Source organism: Lepisosteus platostomus, chromosome 5, assembly GCF_059453375.1.
Source record: "Lepisosteus platostomus isolate fLepPlt1 chromosome 5, fLepPlt1.hap1, whole genome shotgun sequence".
Classification (NCBI taxonomy): Eukaryota; Metazoa; Chordata; class Actinopteri; order Semionotiformes; family Lepisosteidae; genus Lepisosteus; species Lepisosteus platostomus.
The window spans coordinates 2,436,449-2,458,454 of record NC_142615.1 but is presented as its reverse complement, the minus strand read 5'-3'; the positions used below and the strand labels follow the sequence as shown (position 1 = coordinate 2,458,454).

Here is a 22,006-nt window from a genome sequence, read left to right as displayed (position 1 = left end):
CGTTTTTAATTACAATGAAATGCGACTAGCCTAGTTTCTGCCCGAGAGAGCTGAGCTGAGCTGTTCTCTCACATATTACCGAATGTAAAAACGGCTTTTAAAAACGTTCACAACAGGGGGCTGAGAATTAATGTGATGTAAAGCACTACCGTTTCCACGATGCAAATTAGATCCTATTTTGTTATCGTTTTCGGGGTTATTTTACTTATTCAGGGAGAAGGACCTGATCTTAATTTACGCCGTTCAAACTTCTTACGTAAAGTGTGTTTGTCCGGTATTATGGTGACGGTGTTATTAATATTGATATGTTATGTGTTATCTTGTTTGTATTGTATTTACTTTTGTTGTTCAAATAAAAAAAAGTTAAAGAAAGAGAGAAGTATAAAGGTGTCTAGGTCGCGTTTTTTTAGTTTTTTTATGCATAAACAATCACAATAATTACAATACAAGCAAGAGTACATATAACAATATCAAGACAAAAACATCGCCAGGGGTACAAAATAAATTCAAATTATAAAGATAACGTCCGCAGCGCTTTCATGTTTTTGACCATTTGAAATAGCCTGGAGATAACTCCTTTACATCCATTTTAAAACGCTCAGAGATAGGTTTCTTCCCAGGCCACTTCATTTCGTGTATATAATAACGTGCCATCATAATAATTAAATGTATTGCCAATTATATTTTAGTATTGTTTTCGAGGGGGCTGAAACTTAACACAACATCTTTTTTCTTCAAAAGCAAATATGGTCTCTTTTTTAATATAAATGTGCAACTCAGTCCAAAGTCACACAAAAAAACACACATTTATCATCTATATATATTAATTTTTAAATCGATGGACAGCAAGTGTCTTAATATTTAACGGGGTATACGCCGCGTGGAAAGAGGAACGCGTCTCAGACACGGGCAACCATCACCAAGGAAGTGACGTCAAGCCGCCGAGCCCTATGGGTAGCGAGCTCCTTCCGGTCCCCCCCTCCATAGTCCCCTCCCCTCTGCACGGATATCAGCCGCGCCTGCGCGCTGCGCCTCCTCTTTTCGCCGCCACACTGCGCCCCAGCCGGACGGGCCCGAGTCGAAGTGAGTGCCCGCAACCCGGCTTTTCCGCCGAAAATACCCCCGCCAGGCGCTCCCGGGCGGCACGGAGGTGGTCGGGGACGGGAGTGCGCCGGGCCGGGCCGGGCCGGGGAGCGTGTGGGGTTCGGGGGTGTTTTCGGTCCTGTTTCGGGCTCCCCGATGCGCCCCGTGTGCGGCAGCCATGTGGCTCCGCTCGCAGGCGGAGGAGAGCTGCGCTCCAGGACGGGGACCCCCCCCCTCTCATTAAACCCTTTTCATAAGCTACGAGACGGGAAATGCACGCAGAAGCCGAGTCCCGGGGTCACCTCGGCCGTCCGTGGTTTCTAAGAGTCTTAAAGAGGGTTTTTGTCTTATTGGGGGGGAGATAAATAAAATATATTCAGTAGAGCGGGCTTTGTGGGTGGACGTTGGGTGTTTTTTGGGCCGGGGCCGGCGCCTCGGGTCTGTGCGTGTGTGTATATTCGCGTTGGGGGGTCGGCGGACCTCTCTCCCGCGCCTCACCCGGGCAAGGGTGCGGGCCCGCCGGCTGCGCGCTCTACGGCGAGGCCGGGGATCCGCGGTGGGGCCTAGTGGGGGAGTCCTGCGTTTACCGGCTGCGGTGGACCAGACCCCCGGGTCCGATGTAACGAGATGCCGTTTCCGTTCCACGTGTGGTCCCCGAGGGGCGCAGTTAGGGACTCGTGGGTCGAAACACGCGTGTCTGTGTGCGCCTGTAAAGGGGGGGTATCTCCCCCGTGTCGGGTCGCGTCCACGCCTTGCACCTCTAGCTGGGGATGTGGGTGGTGGTGGGGGTATTTCTCCCGTTTTCATCGCTTCGTCTCCTGCGGTCCGGTTACTTCGGACCTGAGCCCAGATCGACGCGTCGTAACTGAAAACTGCAGCTATCGATGATCGGAGCTCTTTTTTTCCACCGTCTGGATACTCGCGGGTTGCAATCGTAAACAGGCGCCGTCCTTCGGATGAGACGTCAAACCGAAGTCCTGACTCTCTGGGGTCATTGACAATCCCGGGGTGTCTCTGGAGAAGAGTAGGGGTGTCACCCCCAGTGTCCTGGTCAAATACCCCCCCTGGTCTTGACCCATCATGGCCTCCTAATCACCCCCCCTCTCTGAACTGGCTCCATCCCTCTGCTCTCCTCCCCACTGAGAGCTGCTGTGTGCTGAGCGGACTGGAGCATCATCCAGGTGGGGGCTGCACACTGGGGGGGGCTGGAGGGGATCCCCCTGACCTGGGAAGAGCTCTGAGTGGAGGGTCCAGAAAGGCGCTATATAAGAGCAAGGAATCGCACACTGACTCCCCTGCTGTGTGCTGAGCGGACTGCAGCTTCATCCAGGTGGGGGTACACACTGGGGTGGGGGTGGAGGGGAGCCCCCTGACCTGTCATGTAAAGAGCTCGGAGTGGGGGGGGTCCAGAGGAGCGCTGTGGAAGTGGGGGGATTCTGATTATTCATATTGATCAAGACGTGGGAGACCGGCTCTCTCTCTCCCTCCCTCACGGTGGAAGAGGAGTTTCTTTTCCCCGGCCGTTCTGGGGAGCGGGATCGATCCCGGTCCCCGCGGCTGTGCTCATCCCCCGTTCCTCTCCCGCCAGGATGACCGATTGGGAAGCCGCACCCGCTGTCGCCGAGACCCCGGAGATCAAGCTGTTCGGGAAGTGGAGCACGGACGACGTGCAGATCAACGACATCTCCCTGCAGGTATTCCCGGCCCGGCTCGGGCGAGCTCCTGGCTCCTTTCTCTCAGTCTGCTTTTAAAAGATCGCTGTTTTTAATCGCGGTCCAGGCGTGGAGAAATTGTTTCTTCAAAAGGGTTGGTCTCCCCACCCACGCGTCGGCGTTGGCAAGGGGACAAGGTGTCGTCCTGGGGGCTTTCTCTTAATATGGATTAGATTTATTGATGAGCGTGGTGACAGATGGGCAGCACCCTGGTCCCTGTTAACTCTTAACTGCCTTTTCGTGTGAATGTGAGTTTATGTAATAGTGGGCATCTCTTTTCACGGAGGGTGTTTTAATGAAAGACTCCCACTGTGTTGAGAGAGTGTCCCACCTCATTTCCTGCCTGAACTGCCCGTGTTGTGCGTTTGTCCTGCTGCGCTCTGGGGCCAGTGTGCAGGGTCTCTCGTTTTCTCTCTCTCTCTGTCTCCTGGAGCGAGACTAGAGTCACACCCCGACACCCTCCTCGTTGTCCTGGTGTGCTAGAGTCCTCGCAGATCAAACTTCTCTGCTTATTCATTGGCTGCAGCATCTCAGGGCTCAGCTGATCACCGGCTCAGAGACACTTGTCCGATAAACTCAGTGCTGTGTTGATGTGCAGGAGTGTCCAGTCAGTGTGTCTGTATGAACCCCTCTCTCTCTCAGTGCAGTGTTCATGTACTGGAGTGTCCAGTCAGTGTGTCTGTATGAACCCCTCTCTCTCTCTCAGTGCAGTGTTCATGTACTGGAGTGTCCAGTCAGGGTGTGTGTATGAACCCCTCTCTCTCTCAGTGCAGTGTTCATGTACTGGAGTGTCCAGTCAGTGTGTGTGTATGAACCCCTCTCTCTCTCAGTGCAGTGTTCATGTACTGGAGTGTCCAGTCAGTGTGTCTGTATGAACCCCTCTCTCTCTCTCAGTGCAGTGTTCATGTACTGGAGTGTCCAATCAGTGTGTGTGTATGAACCCCTCTCTCTCTCAGTGCAGTGTTCATGTACTGGAGTGTCCAGTCAGTGTGTCCGTGTGAACCCCTCTCTCTCTCAGTGCAGTGTTCATGTACTGGAGTGTCCAGTCAGTGTGTCTGTATGAACCCCTCTCTCTCAGTGCAGTGTTCATGTACTGGAGTGTCCAGTCAGTGTGTCTGTATGAACCCCTCTCTCTCTCAGTGCAGTGTTCATGTACTGGAGTGTCCAGTCAGTGTGTCTGTATGAACCCCTCTCTCTCTCAGTGCAGTGTTCATGTACTGGAGTGTCCAGTCAGTGTGTGTGTATGAACCCCTCTCTCTCTCAGTGCAGTGTTCACGTACTGGAGTGTCCAGTCAGTGTGTGTGTATGAACCCCTCTCTCTCTCAGTGCAGTGTTCATGTATTGGAGTGTCCAGTCAGTGTGTCTGTATGAACCCCTCTCTCTCTCAGTGCAGTGTTCATGTACTGGAGTGTCCAGTCAGTGTGTGTGTGTGTGAACCCCTCTCTCTCTCAGTGCAGTGTTCATGTACTGGAGTGTCCAGTCAGTGTGTCTGTGTGAACCCCTCTCTCTCTCAGTGCAGTGTTCATGTACTGGAGTGTCCAGTCAGTGTGTCTGTGTGAACCCCTCTCTCTCTCAGGGCAGTGTTCATGTACTGGAGTGTCCAGTCAGTGTGTCTGTATGAACCCCTCTCTCTCTCAGTGCAGTGTTCATGTACTGGAGTGTCCAGTCAGTGTGTGTGTGTGAACCCCTCTCTCTCTCAGTGCAGTGTTCATGTACTGGAGTGTCCAGTCAGTGTGTCTGTATGAACCCCTCTCTCTCTCAGTGCAGTGTTCATGTACTGGAGTGTCCAGTCAGTGTGTGTGTGTGAACCCCTCTCTCTCTCAGTGCAGTGTTCATGTACTGGAGTGTCCAGTCAGTGTGTGTGTATGAACCCCTCTCTCTCTCAGTGCAGTGTTCATGTACTGGAGTGTCCAGTCAGTGTGTGTGTGTGAACCCCTCTCTCTCTCAGTGCAGTGTTCATGTACTGGAGTGTCCAGTCAGTGTGTCTGTGTGAACCCCTCTCTCTCTCAGTGCAGTGTTCATGTACTGGAGTGTCCAGTCAGTGTGTCTGTGTGAACCCCTCTCTCTCTCAGGGCAGTGTTCATGTACTGGAGTGTCCAGTCAGTGTGTCTGTATGAACCCCTCTCTCTCTCAGTGCAGTGTTCATGTACTGGAGTGTCCAGTCAGTGTGTCTGTGTGAACCCCTCTCTCTCTCAGTGCAGTGTTCATGTACTGGAGTGTCCAGTCAGTGTGTGTGTGTGAACCCCTCTCTCTCTCAGTGCAGTGTTCATGTACTGGAGTGTCCAGTCAGTGTGTGTATGAACCCCTCTCTCTCTCAGTGCAGTGTTCATGTACTGGAGTGTCCAGTCAGTGTGTGTATGAACCCCTCTCTCTCTCAGTGCAGTGTTCATGTACTGGAGTGTCCAGTCAGTGTCTGTGTGAACCCCTCTCTCTCTCAGGGCAGTGTTCATGTACTGGAGTGTCCAGTCCGTGTGTGTGTGTGAACCCCTCTCTCTCTCAGTGCAGTGTTCATGTACTGGAGTGTCCAGTCAGTGTGTGTGTGTGAACCCCTCTCTCTCTCAGTGCAGTGTTCATGTACTGGAGTGTCCAGTCAGGGTGTGTGTGTGAACCCCTCTCTCTCTCAGTGCAGTGTTCATGTACTGGAGTGTCCAGTCAGGGTGTGTGTGTGAACCCCTCTCTCTCTGTGTCTCAGGACTACATCGCAGTTAAAGAGAAGTATGCCAAGTACCTTCCTCACTCTGGGGGGCGCTATGCAGCCAAGCGTTTCCGCAAGGCGCAGTGTCCCATCGTGGAGCGTCTCACCAACTCCATGATGATGCACGGGCGCAACAACGGCAAGAAGCTCATGACGGTCAGGATCGTCAAGCACGCCTTCGAGATCATCCACCTGCTGACCGGAGAGGTACTGACCCCTTCTGCTCTGTCACACCTGTAGAGTCTTATTGGACACTATACATACACGCTGTGGAGACCTGTCCTACTGCACTGGGACTGGAGCTCCTATTGTAACAGGACTGTTCTACTGGACTGGGACTGGAGCTCCTATTGTAACAGACTGTTCTACTGCACTGGGACTGGAGCTCCTATTGTAACAGACTGTTCTACTGGACTGGGACTGGAGCTCCTATTGTAACAGACTGTTCTACTGGACTGGGACTGGAGCTCCTATTGTAACAGACTGTTCTACTGCACTGGGACTGGAGCTCCTATTGTAACAGACTGTTCTACTGCACTGGGACTGGAGCTCCTATTGTAACAGACTGTTCTACTGGACTGGGACTGGAGCTCCTATTGTAACAGACTGTTCTACTGGACTGGGACTGGAGCTCCTATTGTAACAGGACTGTTCTACTGGACTGGGACTGGAGCTCCTATTGTAACAGACTGTTCTACTGCACTGGGACTGGAGCTCCTATTGTAACAGGACTGTTCTACTGGACTGGGACTGGAGCTCCTGTTGTAACAGGACTGTTCTACTGGACTGGGACTGGAGCTCCTATTGTAACAGACTGTTCTACTGGACTGGGACTGGAGCTCCCACCTAATACAGAAAAATGAGCGAGACTAGAGTCACACCCCGACACCCTCCTCATTGTCCTGGTGTGCTAGAGTCCTCGCAGATCAAACTTCTCTGCTTATTCATTGGCTGCAGCAACTCAGGGCTCAGCTGATCACCGGCTCAGAGACACTTGTCCGATAAACTCAGTGCCTTGTCGATGTACTGGAGTGTCCAGTTTGTATTAACCCCCTTTCTTTCTCGGTCAGAACCCACTCCAGGTTCTGGTCAACGCGATCATCAACAGTGGTCCCAGGGAAGACTCCACCCGTATCGGCAGAGCTGGAACTGTGAGAAGACAGGCTGTTGATGTGTCCCCCCTGCGCCGGGTCAACCAGGTCAGGACCACCATGAGCAAAAGTGTCCAGTCAGGGTGTCTGTGTGAACCCCTCTCTCTCTCAGTGCAGTGTTCATGTCCTGGAGTGTCCAGTCAGTGTGTCTGTGTGAACCCCTCTCTCTCTCTCTCAGTGCAGTGTTCATGTACTGGAGTGTCCAGTCAGTGTGTGTGTATGAACCCCTCTCTCTCTCAGTGCAGTGTTCATGTACTGGAGTGTCCAGTCAGTGTGTGTGTATGAACCCCTCTCTCTCTCTCAGTGCAGTGTTCATGTCCTGGAGTGTCCAGTCAGTGTGTCTGTATGAACCCCTCTCTCTCTCAGTGCAGTGTTCATGTACTGGAGTGTCCAGTCAGTGTGTGTGTATGAACCCCTCTCTCTCTCAGTGCGGTGTTCATGTACTGGAGTGTCCAGTCTGTGTGAACCCCTCTCTCTCTCAGTGCAGTGTTCATGTACTGGAGTGTCCAGTCAGTGTGTGTGTATGAACCCCTCTCTCTCTCAGTGCAGTGTTCATGTACTGGAGTGTCCAGTCAGTGTGTGTGTATGAACCCCTCTCTCTCTCAGTGCAGTGTTCATGTACTGGAGTGTCCAGTCAGTGTGTGTGTATGAACCCCTCTCTCTCTCAGTGCAGTGTTCATGTACTGGAGTGTCCAGTCAGTGTGTGTGTATGAACCTCTCTCTCTCTCAGTGCAGTGTTCATGTACTGGAGTGTCCAGTCAGTGTGTGTGTATGAACCCCTCTCTCTCTCAGTGCAGTGTTCATGTACTGGAGTGTCCAGTCAGTGTGTGTGTATGAACCCCTCTCTCTCTCAGTGCAGTGTTCATGTACTGGAGTGTCCAGTCAGTGTGTGTGTATGAACCCCTCTCTCTCTCAGTGCAGTGTTCATGTACTGGAGTGTCCAGTCAGTGTGTGTGTGTGAACCCCTCTCTCTCTCAGTGCAGTGTTCATGTCCTGGAGTGTCCAGTCAGTGTGTCTGTATGAACCCCTCTCTCTCTCAGTGCAGTGTTCATGTACTGGAGTGTCCAGTCAGTGTGTGTGTGTGAACCCCTCTCTCTCTCAGTGCAGTGTTCATGTCCTGGAGTGTCCAGTCAGTGTGTGTGTATGAACCCCTCTCTCTCTCTCTCCTGCAGGCGATCTGGTTGCTGTGTACTGGTGCCAGAGAAGCTGCCTTCAGGAACATCAAGACCATCGCGGAGTGTCTGGCCGACGAGCTCATCAACGCAGCCAAGGTGAGGCAGGAGCTGGGCTAGCCGGCGGTCAGCCGGGGGGGGACTCAGGGCTGGTCCGAGTCTGGAGTGACTGCCCTCAGTCTGGCTGTGCGGTCAGTTCTCATGCACCGCAGATCCAAACTCGTGTCCCAGTATGCTTTGCGGTGAACAGGACAACTTTGGGAGTCTCTCCCTACAGCTTTGTAGGGCTGTGACCTTTACCCATTGATAATGGCCTGACTTTCTATCAGACTCCCAGTGCGCAGCAGTCTGATCCGCTCCAGGCGTGACAGTGCTGTCAGACTCCCAGTGCGCAGCAGTCTGATCCGCTCCAGGCGTGACAGTGCTGTCAGTCAGACTCCCAGTGCGCAGCAGTCTGATCCGCTCCAGGTGTGACAGTGCTGTCAGTCAGACTCCCAGTGCGCAGCAGTCTGATCCGCTCCAGGTGTGACAGTGCTGTCAGTCAGACTCCCAGTGCGCAGCAGTCTGATCCGCTCCAGGTGTGACAGTGCTGTCAGTCAGACTCCCAGTGCGCAGCAGTCTGATCCGCTCCAGGTGTGACAGTGCTGTCAGTCAGACTCCCAGTGCGCAGCAGTCTGATCCGCTCCAGGTGTGACAGTGCTGTCAGAATCCCAGTGCGCAGCAGTCTGATCCGCTCCAGGTGTGACAGTGCAGTCAGTCAGACTCCTAGTGCGCAGCAGTCTGATCCACTCCAGGTGTGACAGTGCTGTCAGACTCCCAGTGCGCAGCAGTCTGATCCGCTCCAGGTGTGACAGTGCTGTCAGTCAGACTCCCAGTGCGCAGCAGTCTGATCCGCTCCAGGTGTGACAGTGCTGTCAGACTCCCAGTGCGCAGCAGTCTGATCCGCTCCAGGTGTGACAGTGCTGTCAGTCAGACTCCCAGTGCGCAGCAGTCTGATCCGCTCCAGGTGTGACAGTGCTGTCAGTCAGACTCCCAGTGCGCAGCAGTCTGATCCGCTCCAGGTGTGACAGTGCTGTCAGTCAGACTCCCAGTGTGCAGCAGTCTGATCCGCTCCAGGTGTGACAGTGCTGTCAGTCAGACTCCTAGTGCGCAGCAGTCTGATCCGCTCCAGGTGTGACAGTGCTGTCAGTCAGACTCCCAGTGCGCAGCAGTCTGATCCGCTCCAGGTGTGACAGTGCTGTCAGTCAGACTCCCAGTGCGCAGCAGTCTGATCCGCTCCAGGTGTGACAGTGCTGTCAGTCAGACTCCCAGTGCGCAGCAGTCTGATCCGCTCCAGGTGTGACAGTGCTGTCAGACTCCCAGTGCGCAGCAGTCTGATCCGCTCCAGGTGTGACAGTGCTGTCAGTCAGACTCCCAGTGCGCAGCAGTCTGATCCACTCCAGGTGTGACAGTGCAGCAGTCTGATCCACTCCAGGTGTGACAGTGCAGTAGTCAGACTGATTCACAGTGAAGCTTCCCTTAGAAGCAAATTAGAAGATTCTCTCTTCTCTGGCAGCCCAGCAGCAAACACGCCCCAGGGGACTCGAACTTAACAGGTGTTGTGGATGATGCCCTCTTGTGGCAACATCTGGTTACTGCAGGCTGCGAGTGAGAGAACCTCCCACAGTACAGATTGTAAATATTGGCAGATCCCTCCTGCCTCCCGATTCACAGTGAGACACACCGACTGGTTCATCTTTAAGCTGTTCGGTAATTTACCCGGAAGGATAGCGCCGTGTCCTTGTTTTTTTTTTTACCCAGCTGGCGGTCGTCCTCATCGTGTCCCCCTCTCTTGTCTCCCCAGGGGTCGTCCAACTCCTACGCCATCAAGAAGAAGGACGAGCTGGAGAGAGTGGCCAAGTCCAACCGTTAACCGGGAGGACAGGACAGGACAGGCCTGGGCTGTGTCCACCCCACCTCCGACTGTGCTCGTGGGATTGGAGGAGAAATAAAGCTGTTTTTCTTGTTGTACTCGTGTGTCTGAGACGGTGTTTTTCCCCATGCTGCCCCTGTGCGCTCTTTCGATGGAATTTTTACTTTTAAAAATATTAATAAATGGATCAAATGTGAGATCCATTTCGGTGTGAGACCTGGGGTATGGCTGTGGACCCAGAGCTGGGTGGCTGCGGGTTTGAATCTTGCCGAAACGCTCTGCGTGTCTTTTGGTTTAAGTCTTATCGACAGTAACACATTGAGAAGTTAATAGGAGTGGGAAGCGAAGGGGTGTGGCTCTATAGTGTGGAGGGTAAAAACTGTAGACTCACGAGTTCAAACCCGGGCTGTGCCCCTGTGATTTGTTTTCGCTTGAATTACTATTCCTAACACTAATAAGCGAAGATTTAAGGGTTAAGAGTGGCTCTACAGAGTAAGAGGGTTTAGGATCTGGGTTAAATATCGTTCTATCTCTGCTACAGGACATAGCAGATAGCAGCTCACCCCATCGAGAGTGAACAGTCATGTTTCTTGTCTCTCAATGTGTCCACTCAGCAGACAAATGTAAGAAAAAAAACAGCAGGTGTTTTTTTCCTGTTTTCACAGATCATTCTTTTTCATTTTTTAGTCCTATCAGTTGGCCCAAAGTGCCTGTAGGGGTAGGCCTCGTCCTAGGTGTCGACTAGCTTGCATAAAAATCTGGGACAAATCGATTAATCTTAAAAAAAAAAAAAAAAAATAATTCTGTATTGTTTTTTTGTGAAGACTATACTGGAAATTTCTCACGTGACAAACTGAACGATCTGCGCTTCACAGCCACTAAACACGAGCAGAAACATACCACAGGGAAAATGTTTATAAAGAATCGAAAACACTTCAGATTGTTCACATTCTCGTTCACTAAATCCGAGCATCCACTCCACTGGCAAAAAAAAATCTCACGTTAATTTATTCATCACAAACATGATATAGCATTTCAAGCGATGTACAGTTTGTGTTCAGATGGTCACAGATTCGAGGGGAGTGACTGCTTTTTCTTCTAAGACACAAAAACCCGGTTGAAGCCTAATATTGCAAAAAAAATTCTGACACCTGAACTGTCCAGCAGTCTGACTCAGTTCAATTCAAGTTACTTTATTAACCTGACCGATGGGAATGATCAGTGTTGCCAAAGCACATAAAATAATTAAGTTAACATGGAAAAAAAACAGAAATAAACTCTCTCAGCTCCACTGAGCCCTGGCTCTCTGCTGCCCCCTTGTGGTCAGGACAGCTCTGCCCTGAGACTTTCTAACTTCATGGGCCCAGATTGGGATTGTGCTTTGCAGGCAGGTGAAACAGACAACACTGCTTTCACACCTGAGCCCAATACTGCAGAACAGACATGCCTGTATAACGAGAATGCAAATCTATATAAATAAACATTGCCTTGAACTGGCTCCATCCCTCTGCTCTCCTCCCCACTGAGCTGCTGTGTGTGAGAGGACTGGAGCATCATCCAGGAGGGGGCTGCACACTTGAACTTGAACTTTATTGTCATATGTAACCGGTACTGGTACAATGGAATTCTTACTTACAGAAAGTGTCTCGATTGTAAAACAAGTGTAAAAAAACAAGACAAAGTGCAAACAGTGCATCAAGAATAATATACAAACAAACAGTAGACAATGTGCAAGTAAACATGCAGACAGTTGGAATGTAAACAATACAGACGTGTAAACAATGACTGGAGACGTACAATAAATAAATTACAATGAGGTAGATGGTGATGGTGTAGGTGTGGTCCGAGGGGGATGGCCAAATGTGTTCGCCAGTCTCACTGCTTGTGGGTAGAAGCTATTGAGGAATCTGGTGGTCAGTGTCCGTTTGCTCTTATATCTCTTGCCTGAGGGCAGTGGGGTGAAGAGCTCATGCCCTGGGTGGTGACTGTCCTCTGTGATGGCCAGAATTCTACCACGGCAGCGGTCCTCATAGAGCTGTTTAATCTCGGTGAGACCGCAGCCGATGATCTTCTGGGCCATATTGACCATTCTCTGCAGTGCCTTTCTCTCTCGAGAAGAGGTGTTGCCATACCACACGGTGATCCCGTTGGTGCAGCGGTAGACGTTCACCAACACAGGTATTGGCACACTGGTGGGGATGACCTAACGCCCAAGGAAATGTAAAACCCCCAATCATTTCCTTGACTCACTCGAGACAGAAATAAAATGATTTGCTGTTCTGATTTTGCGATACCCCAACTCGCTCACACATACTCAGAAAAAAAGTAAATTTAATTGTAGTTAATTGTAAATAGGAAGTGTAGTTCTTTAATTCTACTGACCTCTGCCCCTTTGGGACTGAAGACTTGTGAGGCCCAGTGAATACTGGGAAGTGTAGTTCTTTAATTCTACTGATCTCTGCCCCTTTGGGACTGAAGACTGTGAGGCCCAGTGAATGCTGGGAATTGTAGTTCTTTAATGCTACTAACCTTGGCCCAAATGGGACTGAAAACTTGATATAGTCGCATTGCTGGCACTGACACTGACAACGTGACGGCGGAATAAGAGCTGCCGGTTGTGGGTTTTTAGAGCTGCCCAGCAGCGCTACGGACCTCTACAATAAATAGTCTTGTATAAAAACATAGTAAGAAAGGTAGCCAAAAATAAAATAAAAAAATCCCCCATACAAAACCCCAACCCCATGAGCACCACTCAGTCTCCAGTACGTTAGACATTTGTTCTGAGCAAGAGCACCTTGCGGCAGTTCAGAGCAATTAAACGGTCAAGGTTAAATCAGTTACAAACACAGTAAAAACACATTTCAGGCGGGCAGCTGCGTCAGCATGCCAAGTGAGAGGTTTCTTCCCTGCCGGAAAGAGGAGAGAGAAAAACCGCACCGTTTCGGCTCTGAAGCCTCCTTCGGGTGTGAAGATCACAGCCGAAACGTTGCGTTTTCTCTCTTCTCTTTCAAGCAGGGAAGAAACCTCTCACTTGTTCCTTTGTTAAAAAACAAACAAACATTTGTTCATTAAACAAACTCAGTGCAGAACAATACAAAAAAAGAATAAAAAACGCACCTACAGTGGTCTCACCCGATATGTAAAGAGCTGACTACAGTGGTGTGACTACAGTTCCCCTTGAGAAGACCAGACAAGATCCTCGAGTCAGGATGTAGGATCACCGCTGGGAATGACTGGATCTTCACTGGGAACAGCAGGGTGTCCATTGGGAATGGCTGGATCTTCACTGGGAACAGCAGGGTGTCCATTGGGAATGGCTGGATCTTCACTGGGAACAGCAGGGTGTCCATTGGGAATGGCATGATCTCCCTGCACCCCCGCTCTCAGTGGGGCCCCCCGGTGGTCCGGCCAGGCTGTGGGACAGTGCTGGTGAGGAGGGCCGGTCAGCGTCTCGTCCTCCCTCTCCTCTCCAGGCGCCAGGCCCTCTGGTGCTGCCCGGTACTGCCCACTGCCCCCGAGTCTCCCCCACTTACCCCAGATCACAGCCACCACGGCCAGGACACAGGCGCCAGCGAGGCCAGTGGCCACAGCACTGACCACACGGCTCCGGGTACGAGGGGCTGTTGTGAGGGAGAGACAGACACAGCGTCACTGGGGCACGACACCTACAATCCTACAGACTGCACCCCCACATTACTGGGGCACGACACCTACAATCCTACAGACTGCACCCCCACACTACTGGGGCACGACACCTACAATCCTACAGACTGCACCCCCACACTCCTGGGGCACGACACCTACAATCCTACAGACTGCACCCCCACACTCCTGGGGCACGACACCTACAATCCTACAGACTGCACCCCCACACTCCTGGGGCTCAACACCTACAATCCTACAGACTGCACCCCAATACTCCTGGGGCACAACATCTGGAATCCTACAGACTGCACCCCAATACCCATGAGGTACAACACCTGGAATCCTACAGACTGCACCCCAATACTCCTGGGGCACAAAATCTGGAATCCTACAGACTGCACCCCAACATGTCTTGGACTCAACATCTTCCACAGGCTGCATTAACACAACCCTTAGATAAAAAACATGACCTGATGGGAAGAACTGAAGATCCTCACCCTCCACAGAGACGATCAGAGCACTGATGGTGTTTCCCTGAAGGTCCCTCACTGTGTAGCTCCCCTGATCAGACGCCCTCAGCTCCTGCAGCCTCAGCTCCTGATTGTCCACTGACACTCTGTCTCTGTACTGGGGGACACAGCTGGCTGTGCTGTTCTGGACAGAACACACTGAGGTCCAGTTTCCACCTCCTGCAGGGTCAAACAGCACCTCCACTGGGTCTCCAGTGAACAGGGGGACAGACAGAGAGGCTCCAGCCTGCAGGGTGACAGTGTCTCTGCGAGCTGGAAGACAATCAGGACAGAGAGCGATATAAGAACCCCCCTCTGTCAGGAGTGGAGACCCCTCTAGTCCCCCTACTGTAGACCTGCTCACCCTCCACAGTGACGATCGCAGTGCTGATGGTGTTTCCCTGGAGGTCCCTCACTGTGTAGCTCCCCTGATCAGCTGGTGTGAGGGAGCGCAGTGTCAGAGAGCCGTCCTGCACCCACACTCTCTGCTCGTACCCGGGGCCAGGGAGCCCTGCGCTGCTCAGGAAAACCCTGAGAGACCTAGTAGATCCTGCAGGATCAAACAGCACCTCCACTGGCTCAGCAGTGTGGAGAGAGAGAGTCAGACTGTCTCCGGACAGCAGGGTGAGGACTTCTGAATGAGCTGAGAGAAACAGAAGGGTAAGGACATGATTGTACAGACCTTTACACACTGGTCAATATCTCTACTGTTTGTGTTGTCAGGCTAGATCACAGGGTACAGCAACATGACACACAAGAATATTCTTCACAAGATGAAAGAGGAGAACTGGATCTCCACACCTTGTGTTTTCATCGTGTTTCTGACACCTGTGACAAAAGAAATACAGTTTGTACCTGTGACATTCAGCCTGATGCTTCCCAAAATCATCAGGTTGTTGATTTCCTTCTTGAACGCGCACTCATAGACATCTTCATCAGAGAAGGAAGGGTGATGAAGAGTCAGGGAGAAGTTTCCTTCTCTGATCTTCTCTCGGGACACCTCAGCTCTGTTCTCGAACCCCGGGCCAGTGTAGAGGTGTCCTCTGCTCAACTCATAGACGAGGAGCTGTGGAGTCTTCCACCTCAGGTAGATCCGATCTTCTGGGGTCTCCCTGTAGGCTGATCCGTCGCAGGGCAGAGAGACCGAGTCCCCAAACCTCACCGACACCGAGACAGGACCTGGGCAGACTGGGGGAGACAGCAGCGCCGTCACAGACACACAAAGATACAGGTTTTTCTACCCAATCAGCCACTGCCTCCCAGCGACACCGAGAAAGAGACGCAGGACAGCACCCTTACAGACACACGCAGGAGAAACTCAGCCGCAGCGAGCATCAGTCTACGACACCCCGACTGTAATCAATAGATCTGGTCACAGATTGAAGCAGCAGAGACAGGTGAAGATTTCTTGCAGAAGATTAAAGGAAGAACAAACTGCACTGTGCCCTGAGCACTTTCTTTGCATGATGAACACAGGATATTCAATCTTCACCAAGCTCCACAACACAGTGAAACAAACATGTACCGGATGTTAATATTACTGTGATCAAACTTTTCCTTACTGAGAAAGTTGCCGGATTTCCAATAAGAACAAATACCGATTTATGTGAGAAATACTGATCTATTTTGGCAGGAGCACAGTTCATAGTGAACAACACAACTCAAGAGTTTAGAAACTAAAAAGACGGAAAATGACACCTCAATCGGGTATAAGGATTAAACGCAGGCATTAGACGTTAAATGAAGAAAATGTTGGTTGTTATCTGCATGTTGAATATTTACTGTAGTTCTTTTTACTTTCACCTCTCTAAAAAGAATGGAATTATCAAAAAATGTTTTCAGCTCTCACCTCCATTGAAGAAGATCCCAGTGAAGACAATCCAGAGCTTCATACTGGGACTCTGCAGAGAGACACAGCACAGCAAATACAGAAACAGTCACTATAACAAGGAACACATGAATAAGACTCACTGACTTTTAGAACAGGCTCAATCATAGATCAGGCATTTCAGAAACAGCAGGGCTGTCCAGTCCTGGTCCTGGAGGGGTCAGTGTGTGTGTGTGTCTGCAGAGTCTCCAGGGGTCTTTAAAGCAGGGCTGTCCAGTCCTGGTCCTGGAGGGGTCAGTGTGTGTGTGTGTCTGCAGAGTCTCCAGGGGTCTTTAAAGCAGGGCTGTCCAGTCCTGGTCCTGGAGGGGTCAGTGTGTGTGTGTGTGTCTGCAGAGTCTCCAGGGGTCTTTAAAGCAGGGCTGTCCAGTCCTGGTCCTGGAGGGGTCAGTGTGTGTGTGTCTGCAGAGTCTCCAGGGGTCTTTAAAGCAGGGCTGTCCAGTCCTGGTCCTGGAGGGGTCAGTGTGTGTGTGTCTGCAGAGTCTCCAGGGGTATTTAAAGCAGGGCTGTCCAGTCCTGGTCCTGGAGGGGTCAGTGTGTGTGTGTCTGCACAGTCTCCAGGGGTCTTTAAAGCAGGGCTGTCCAGTCCTGGTCCTGGAGGGGTCAGTGTGTGTGTGTCTGTAGAGTCTCCAGGGGTCTTTAAAGCAGGGCTGTCCAGTCCTGGTCCTGGAGGGGTCAGTGTGTGTGTCTGCAGAGTCTCCAGGGGTCTTTAAAGCAGGGCTGTCCAGTCCTGGTCCTGGAGGGGTCAGTGTGTGTGTGTGTCTGCAGAGTCTCCAGGGGTCTCTAAAGCAGGGCTGTCCAGTCCTGGTCCTGGAGGGGTCAGTGTGTGTGTGTGTCTGCAGAGTCTCCAGGGGTCTTTAAAGCAGGGCTGTCCAGTCCTGGTCCTGGAGGGGTCAGTGTGTGTGTGTCTGCAGAGTCTCCAGGGGTCTTTAAAGCAGGGCTGTCCAGTCCTGGTCCTGGAGGGGTCAGTGTGTGTGTCTGCAGCACTAGAAGACCTGGGAGAAGCTGTTAAACTGTAACTAGAATCTGCCTGAACTCGTTACATCAGAAATCTAAATCCCGGATTTTGTAAACGAGACACCTGCCGCGGTCTCTGCCGGAGACGAAAACAAACAGGTCTCGATGAAGGACGGGACCGAGGCAGCAATAACTGACGCTCCTGATATTTTCACATGTCAAACGTCAGAGAGAAACGCCTCTATAAGAACACGGAAGTCAGGCTCGCCAGCACGTGGTCTGTCACACGATGCCCCCCAGTGGCTGTAAATGGTATTAACATGTGAGTTTTGATTTCAAATTTGGGCGGGTTGAAAAAGCTCTTTATCTTTGTCCCGCAATGAAATCGCGTGGAATTGCAACCGGGGGTCGCCGCCGTGGGCACTGGGTGGCCGCAGCTTCAGGCGTGTCCCAGGGGCCCCGAGGAAACGCACCCACTTTCACGCGTTTTTTTTTCCAATTGAATTGAATTGAATTCAGTTCAGTTCAAGGTGCTTCATTAGTATGACCGATGGGTACAATCAGTGTTGCCACAGCAAATACAAAAAATAAAATGAACATGAAACGAAACTAGAAATACAATAAAAACTACAGACATTTACAATAAAGACATATCCTAAAATATTGACATATACTGTAGACAGAAGGAGCATTACTGAGAGACAGCCTCACTGGTTCTCAGGCTGGGACAGGAGATCACACACTGTATTATTATTATTGAGAGACAGACTAACTGTCTGTTCCTCAGGCTGGGACAGGAGATCACACACTGTATTATTATTATTGAGAGACAGGCTCACTGTCTGTTCCTCAGGCTGGGACAGGAGATCACACACTGTATTATTATTATTGAGAGACGGGCTCACTGTCTGTTCCTCAGGCTGGGACAGGAGATCACACACTGTATTATTATTATTGAGAGACAGGCTCACTGTCTGTTCCTCAGGCTGGGACAGGAGATCACACACTGTATTATTATTATTATTATTGAGAGACGGGCTCACTGTTCCTCAGGCTGGGACAGGAGATCACACACTGTATTATTATTATTGAGAGACAGGCTCACTGTCTGTTCCTCAGGCTGGGACAGGAGATAACACACTGTATTATTATTATTGAGAGACAGCCTCACTGGTTCTCAGGCTGGGACAGGAGATCACACACTGTATTATTATTATTGAGAGACGGGCTCACTGTCTGTTCCTCAGGCTGGGACAGGAGATCACACACTGTATTATTATTATTGAGAGACGGGCTCACTGTCTGTTCCTCAGGCTGGGACAGGAGATCACACACTGTATTATTATTATTGAGAGACGGGCTCACTGTCTGTTCCTCAGGCTGGGACAGGAGATCACACACTGTATTATTATTATTGAGAGACGGGCTCACTGTCTGTTCCTCAGGCTGGGACAGGAGATCACACACTGTATTATTATTATTGAGAGACGGGCTCACTGTCTGTTCCTCAGGCTGGGACAGGAGATCACACACTGTATTATTATTATTGAGAGACGGGCTCACTGTCTGTTCCTCAGGCTGGGACAGGAGATCACACACTGTATTATTATTATTGAGAGACGGGCTCACTGTCTGTTCCTCAGGCTGGGACAGGAGATCACACACTGTATTATTATTATTGAGAGACGGGCTCACTGTCTGTTCCTCAGGCTGGGACAGGAGATCACACACTGTATTATTATTATTGAGAGACGGGCTCACTGTCTGTTCCTCAGGCTGGGACAGGAGGTCACACACTGTATTATTATTATTGAGAGACAGGCTCACTGTTCCTCAGGCTGGGACAGGAGATCACACACTGTATTATTATTATTGAGAGACGGGCTCACTGTCTGTTCCTCAGGCTGGGACAGGAGATCACACACTGTATTATTATTATTGACAGGCAGGCTCACTGTCTGTTCCTCAGGCTGGGACAGGAGATCACACACTGTATTATTATTATTGAGAGACAGGCTCACTGTCTGTTCCTCAGGCTGGGACAGGAGATCACATACTGGGCTGCCAGATCAACTGAGTTCCCTCCTCCCTCTCCCAGTAGGATTGGGACCTGTTGTGGTTTTGGCAGGTGTGGGAACTCTGGGATTAGATTTCTGAATTTCGGGAAGAATGTTTCTCTAATCCCAGAGTATCTGTCCCAGTGCAGTAGGAAGTGCACCTCTGTCTCTATTTCTCCCCGCTGGCAGTGGGAGCACAGCCTGTCCTCTCTGGGCAGCCAGGTCTGCCTGTGTCGCCCAGTTTCTATGGCCAGGTTGTGGTCACTGAGCCTGTACTTCGTCAGGGTCTGTTTCTGTTTGTTATTTTTTATTTTGGTCAAATATTCAGCTAGTGTGTATTGTCTGGTTAAGGTTCTGTAGCATTCCAGTTTATGTTGTGTTTGTGTGTGTGTGTGTCCCAGTATGTGAGATATTGCTGTTTGATCTGTGCTGTGATGTGGTTGAGTCTGGGTTGTGGTGCTCTAGCAGTGTTGTCCTGATGCTGGTTAGTGTTGGTGTGGCTCAGGTCAGTGAGCCTCAGGACCAGCTGGCTCAGGGGGCTCTGTTCTGGGCTCAGCTCTTGGCTCAGCAGGGCTTTGTGGTGGTAGGAATTTTGGTCACAGTTTTTTAGGTGTAGCCAATACTTTAATATTCTTTTCTGTATGTTTATCAATAGTGGGTACTGGCCTAATTTGGCCCTGCACCCGTTGTTAGGGGTTTTTCTCTGCACACGGAGGATGATTCTACAGATCTCCATGTGCAGAGTTTCTGTGGGGTGTTTGTCCCATTGGGTGTAATCCTGGTCTGTGAGGGGACCCCACACTTCACTGCCGTATAGGGCAATGGGTTGTTTTACACTTTCAAATATTTGGAGCCAGATTCTTGTTGGTGGGTTGATGTTGAAGAGCCTCCTTCTTATTGCGTAGAAAGCCGAGTGCCTTCTCCCTCAGTGCCTTCACTGCCAGGTCAAAACTCCCGGAAGAGCTGATGGTGAGACCGAGATATGTGTAGCTGGATGTGTGCTCCAATGTGTTGTTGTTCAGTGTGAATTTGTACCTGTTTCCCTGAGGTCTGGCTTTCTTCTGGAAAACCATAACTCTGTTCTTGTCCAGATTGACTGTCAGTGCCCAGGTCTGACAGTCCTGCTCCAGCAGTGCCAGGTTCTGCTGCAGCCCCTGTTCTGTGGGCGACAGCAGGACCAGGTCATCTGCGTAGAGCAGGAACTTGATTTCTGTGTCGTGTAGTGTGAGACCAGGGGCTGCAGACTGCTCCAACATTCTCTCTCGCTCGCTCTCTCTCTCGCTCGCTCTCTCTCTCTCTCGCTCGCTCTCTCTCTCTCTCGCTCCCCCAGCCCAAAATGTATTTTTAAAACCCCCAACACATTCACCAGTGCTACTGTCAGCCAACCCCCCCGGACGCGAGTATATTGCATGTTTCTGCGGAGGCAGACGACATGATCAATACAATTACGCCCCCCCCCCCCCCCCGAAACGAGCAGTTTCAGCCCGTTTCCTGCGTGCACAACCGCCGAAGTGTTCATGTTGCACAAGGAAACCGTGAAGAGGAGACTGGAGGAGCTCATCAAGCTGTGTCTGGAGAGAAGCCAGGGTATCGGCTTCAACCACAGGGCTGGGCAGCCTGTTCCCCACCCCCACCCCCCACTGTGTACAGCAGAGCCTCGTGTCCTGACTGGAGGAGCTCACCCAGCTGTGTCTGGAGAGAAGCCGGGGTATCGGCTTCAACCACAGGGCTGGGCAGCCTGTTCCCCACCCCCACCCCCCACTGTGTACAGCAGAGCCTCGTGTCCTGACTGGAGGAGCTCACCCAGCTGTGTCTGGAGAGAAGCCGGGGTATCGGCTTCAACCACAGGGCTGGGCAGCCTGTTCCCCACCCCCACCCCCCTCTGTGTACAGCAGAGCCTCCTGTCCTGACTGGAGGAGCTCACCCAGCTGTGTCTGGAGAGAAGCCGGGGTATCGGCTTCAACCACAGGGCTGGGCAGCCTGTTCCCCACCCCCACCCCCCTCTGTGTACCCACCGCACACACAAACACACACAGCAGTTCTGTTTTAGTCTGTGCCGTTCAAAACTCGCACCGGAACCCGATTGAAAGCCGTTCCCTACCAGCACAAGCGACAGCGCTAATCCTGCACGTTCTCCCTCGGCGTCCGGTTGCTAACTCTTTTGTGTTGGTGGGGTGGTGGGTGCCTTCATAAAACAGCTTTTTTTTTTCCTAGCCCCGATGACGGCGTTTGCACGGCTTCTCGACCCCGTTGCAGGGCGGGATCCGTGCGATTAAAGCAGTTCCAGCAGGGCGGGCTGCGTCAGGAGGCACAGGGACGAGTGAAGGTGTTTATCCCTGTGCTGAAGAGAGGATGTGCAGCCTTATAATGTCATTGCAAGCTAAGCTGGCCGCCGAGAGGCTCTACTCACCTAGTGCGCTCCTCGTCAGCCCTGGACGGAGATTTCTGCGGGATCTTCCGTCTCGGGAGAAAGAGCCGAGACAAAGTGAACAAGGTTCAGGACCGCCAACATTTTCAAACACTGGCGCCTTTCGCGTCTGTCCCCTTCTCCTACTCCCACGTGACTGCCCTTTTACTTTCGGTTTAACTCTTTCGGTTCAGAGCAGCACTCTGCGGTCCCTAGGACCTTGTTGGCCTCTTGTGACACGTGTGGCATCGGTGCGCCGCTCGTTTCTGTCGACGAAAACAAAGTCAAAGTTTTATTCTCCACCCCTCGTATTTCGTGGAAAATAAAACCTTGACTTTGTTGAGGCGGCGTTCAAGAGACGCGAGTGCATCCGAAAGGGAGTGCATCTCTCTCTATTATTGAGAGACGGGCTCACTGTCTGTTCCTCAGGCTGGGACAGGAGATCACACACTGTATTATTATTATTGAGAGACAGGCTCACTGTCTGTTCCTCAGGCTGGGACAGGAGATCACACACTGTATTATTATTATTGAGAGACGGGCTCACTGTTCCTCAGGCTGGGACAGGAGATCGCACACTGTATTATTATTATTGAGAGACAGGCTCACTGTCTGTTCCTCAGGCTGGGACAGGAGATCACACACTGTATTATTATTATTATTGAGAGACAGGCTCACTGTCTGTTCCTCAGGCTGGGACAGGAGATCACACACTGTATTATTATTATTGAGAGACGGGCTCACTGTCTGTTCCTCAGGCTGGGACAGGAGATCACACACTGTATTATTATTATTGAGAGACAGGCTCACTGTTCCTCAGG

The 22,006-nt window shown here is 51.2% G+C and overlaps 2 protein-coding genes and 2 non-coding genes across 5 annotated transcripts; 3 read left to right on the top strand and 1 right to left on the bottom strand.

Annotated features, from left to right (window-relative positions):
* Positions 1-952: 952 nt before the first annotated feature.
* On the top strand, positions 953-9,823 carry rps5 (ribosomal protein S5). The gene is made up of 6 exons (XM_088632138.1): positions 953-1,083; positions 2,672-2,777; positions 5,488-5,697; positions 6,561-6,689; positions 7,814-7,912; positions 9,657-9,823. Exons 2-6 carry the CDS (start codon positions 2,673-2,675, stop codon positions 9,723-9,725), a joined length of 612 nt encoding a protein of 203 aa, XP_088488264.1. The 5' UTR covers positions 953-1,083; position 2,672; the 3' UTR covers positions 9,726-9,823.
* Positions 3,227-3,360, top strand: LOC148662442 (small nucleolar RNA SNORA3/SNORA45 family). The gene has a single exon (XR_015939083.1). It is a non-coding gene; the product is annotated as a small nucleolar RNA SNORA3/SNORA45 family (small nucleolar RNA).
* Positions 6,353-6,486, top strand: LOC148662441 (small nucleolar RNA SNORA3/SNORA45 family). The gene has a single exon (XR_015939082.1). It is a non-coding gene; the product is annotated as a small nucleolar RNA SNORA3/SNORA45 family (small nucleolar RNA).
* Positions 9,824-10,717: 894 nt separating the features above from the next.
* On the bottom strand, positions 10,718-21,329 carry LOC148662439 (uncharacterized). Of its 2 annotated transcripts, XM_088632079.1 has the most exons (6): positions 21,189-21,329; positions 15,729-15,780; positions 14,735-15,067; positions 14,244-14,522; positions 13,868-14,152; positions 10,718-13,345 (listed from the first exon to the last, which is right to left on the bottom strand). In XM_088632079.1, the coding sequence occupies exons 2-6, from the start codon at positions 15,769-15,771 to the stop codon at positions 12,930-12,932; spliced, it is 1,356 nt and encodes a 451-aa protein (XP_088488205.1). In that variant the 5' UTR covers positions 15,772-15,780; positions 21,189-21,329; the 3' UTR covers positions 10,718-12,929. The 2 variants fall into 2 exon arrangements, with proteins under 2 accessions (XP_088488205.1, XP_088488204.1); XM_088632078.1 differs by lacking the exon at positions 21,189-21,329 and having other exon boundaries at positions 15,729-16,306.
* Between the last annotated feature and the right edge of the window lie 677 nt (positions 21,330-22,006).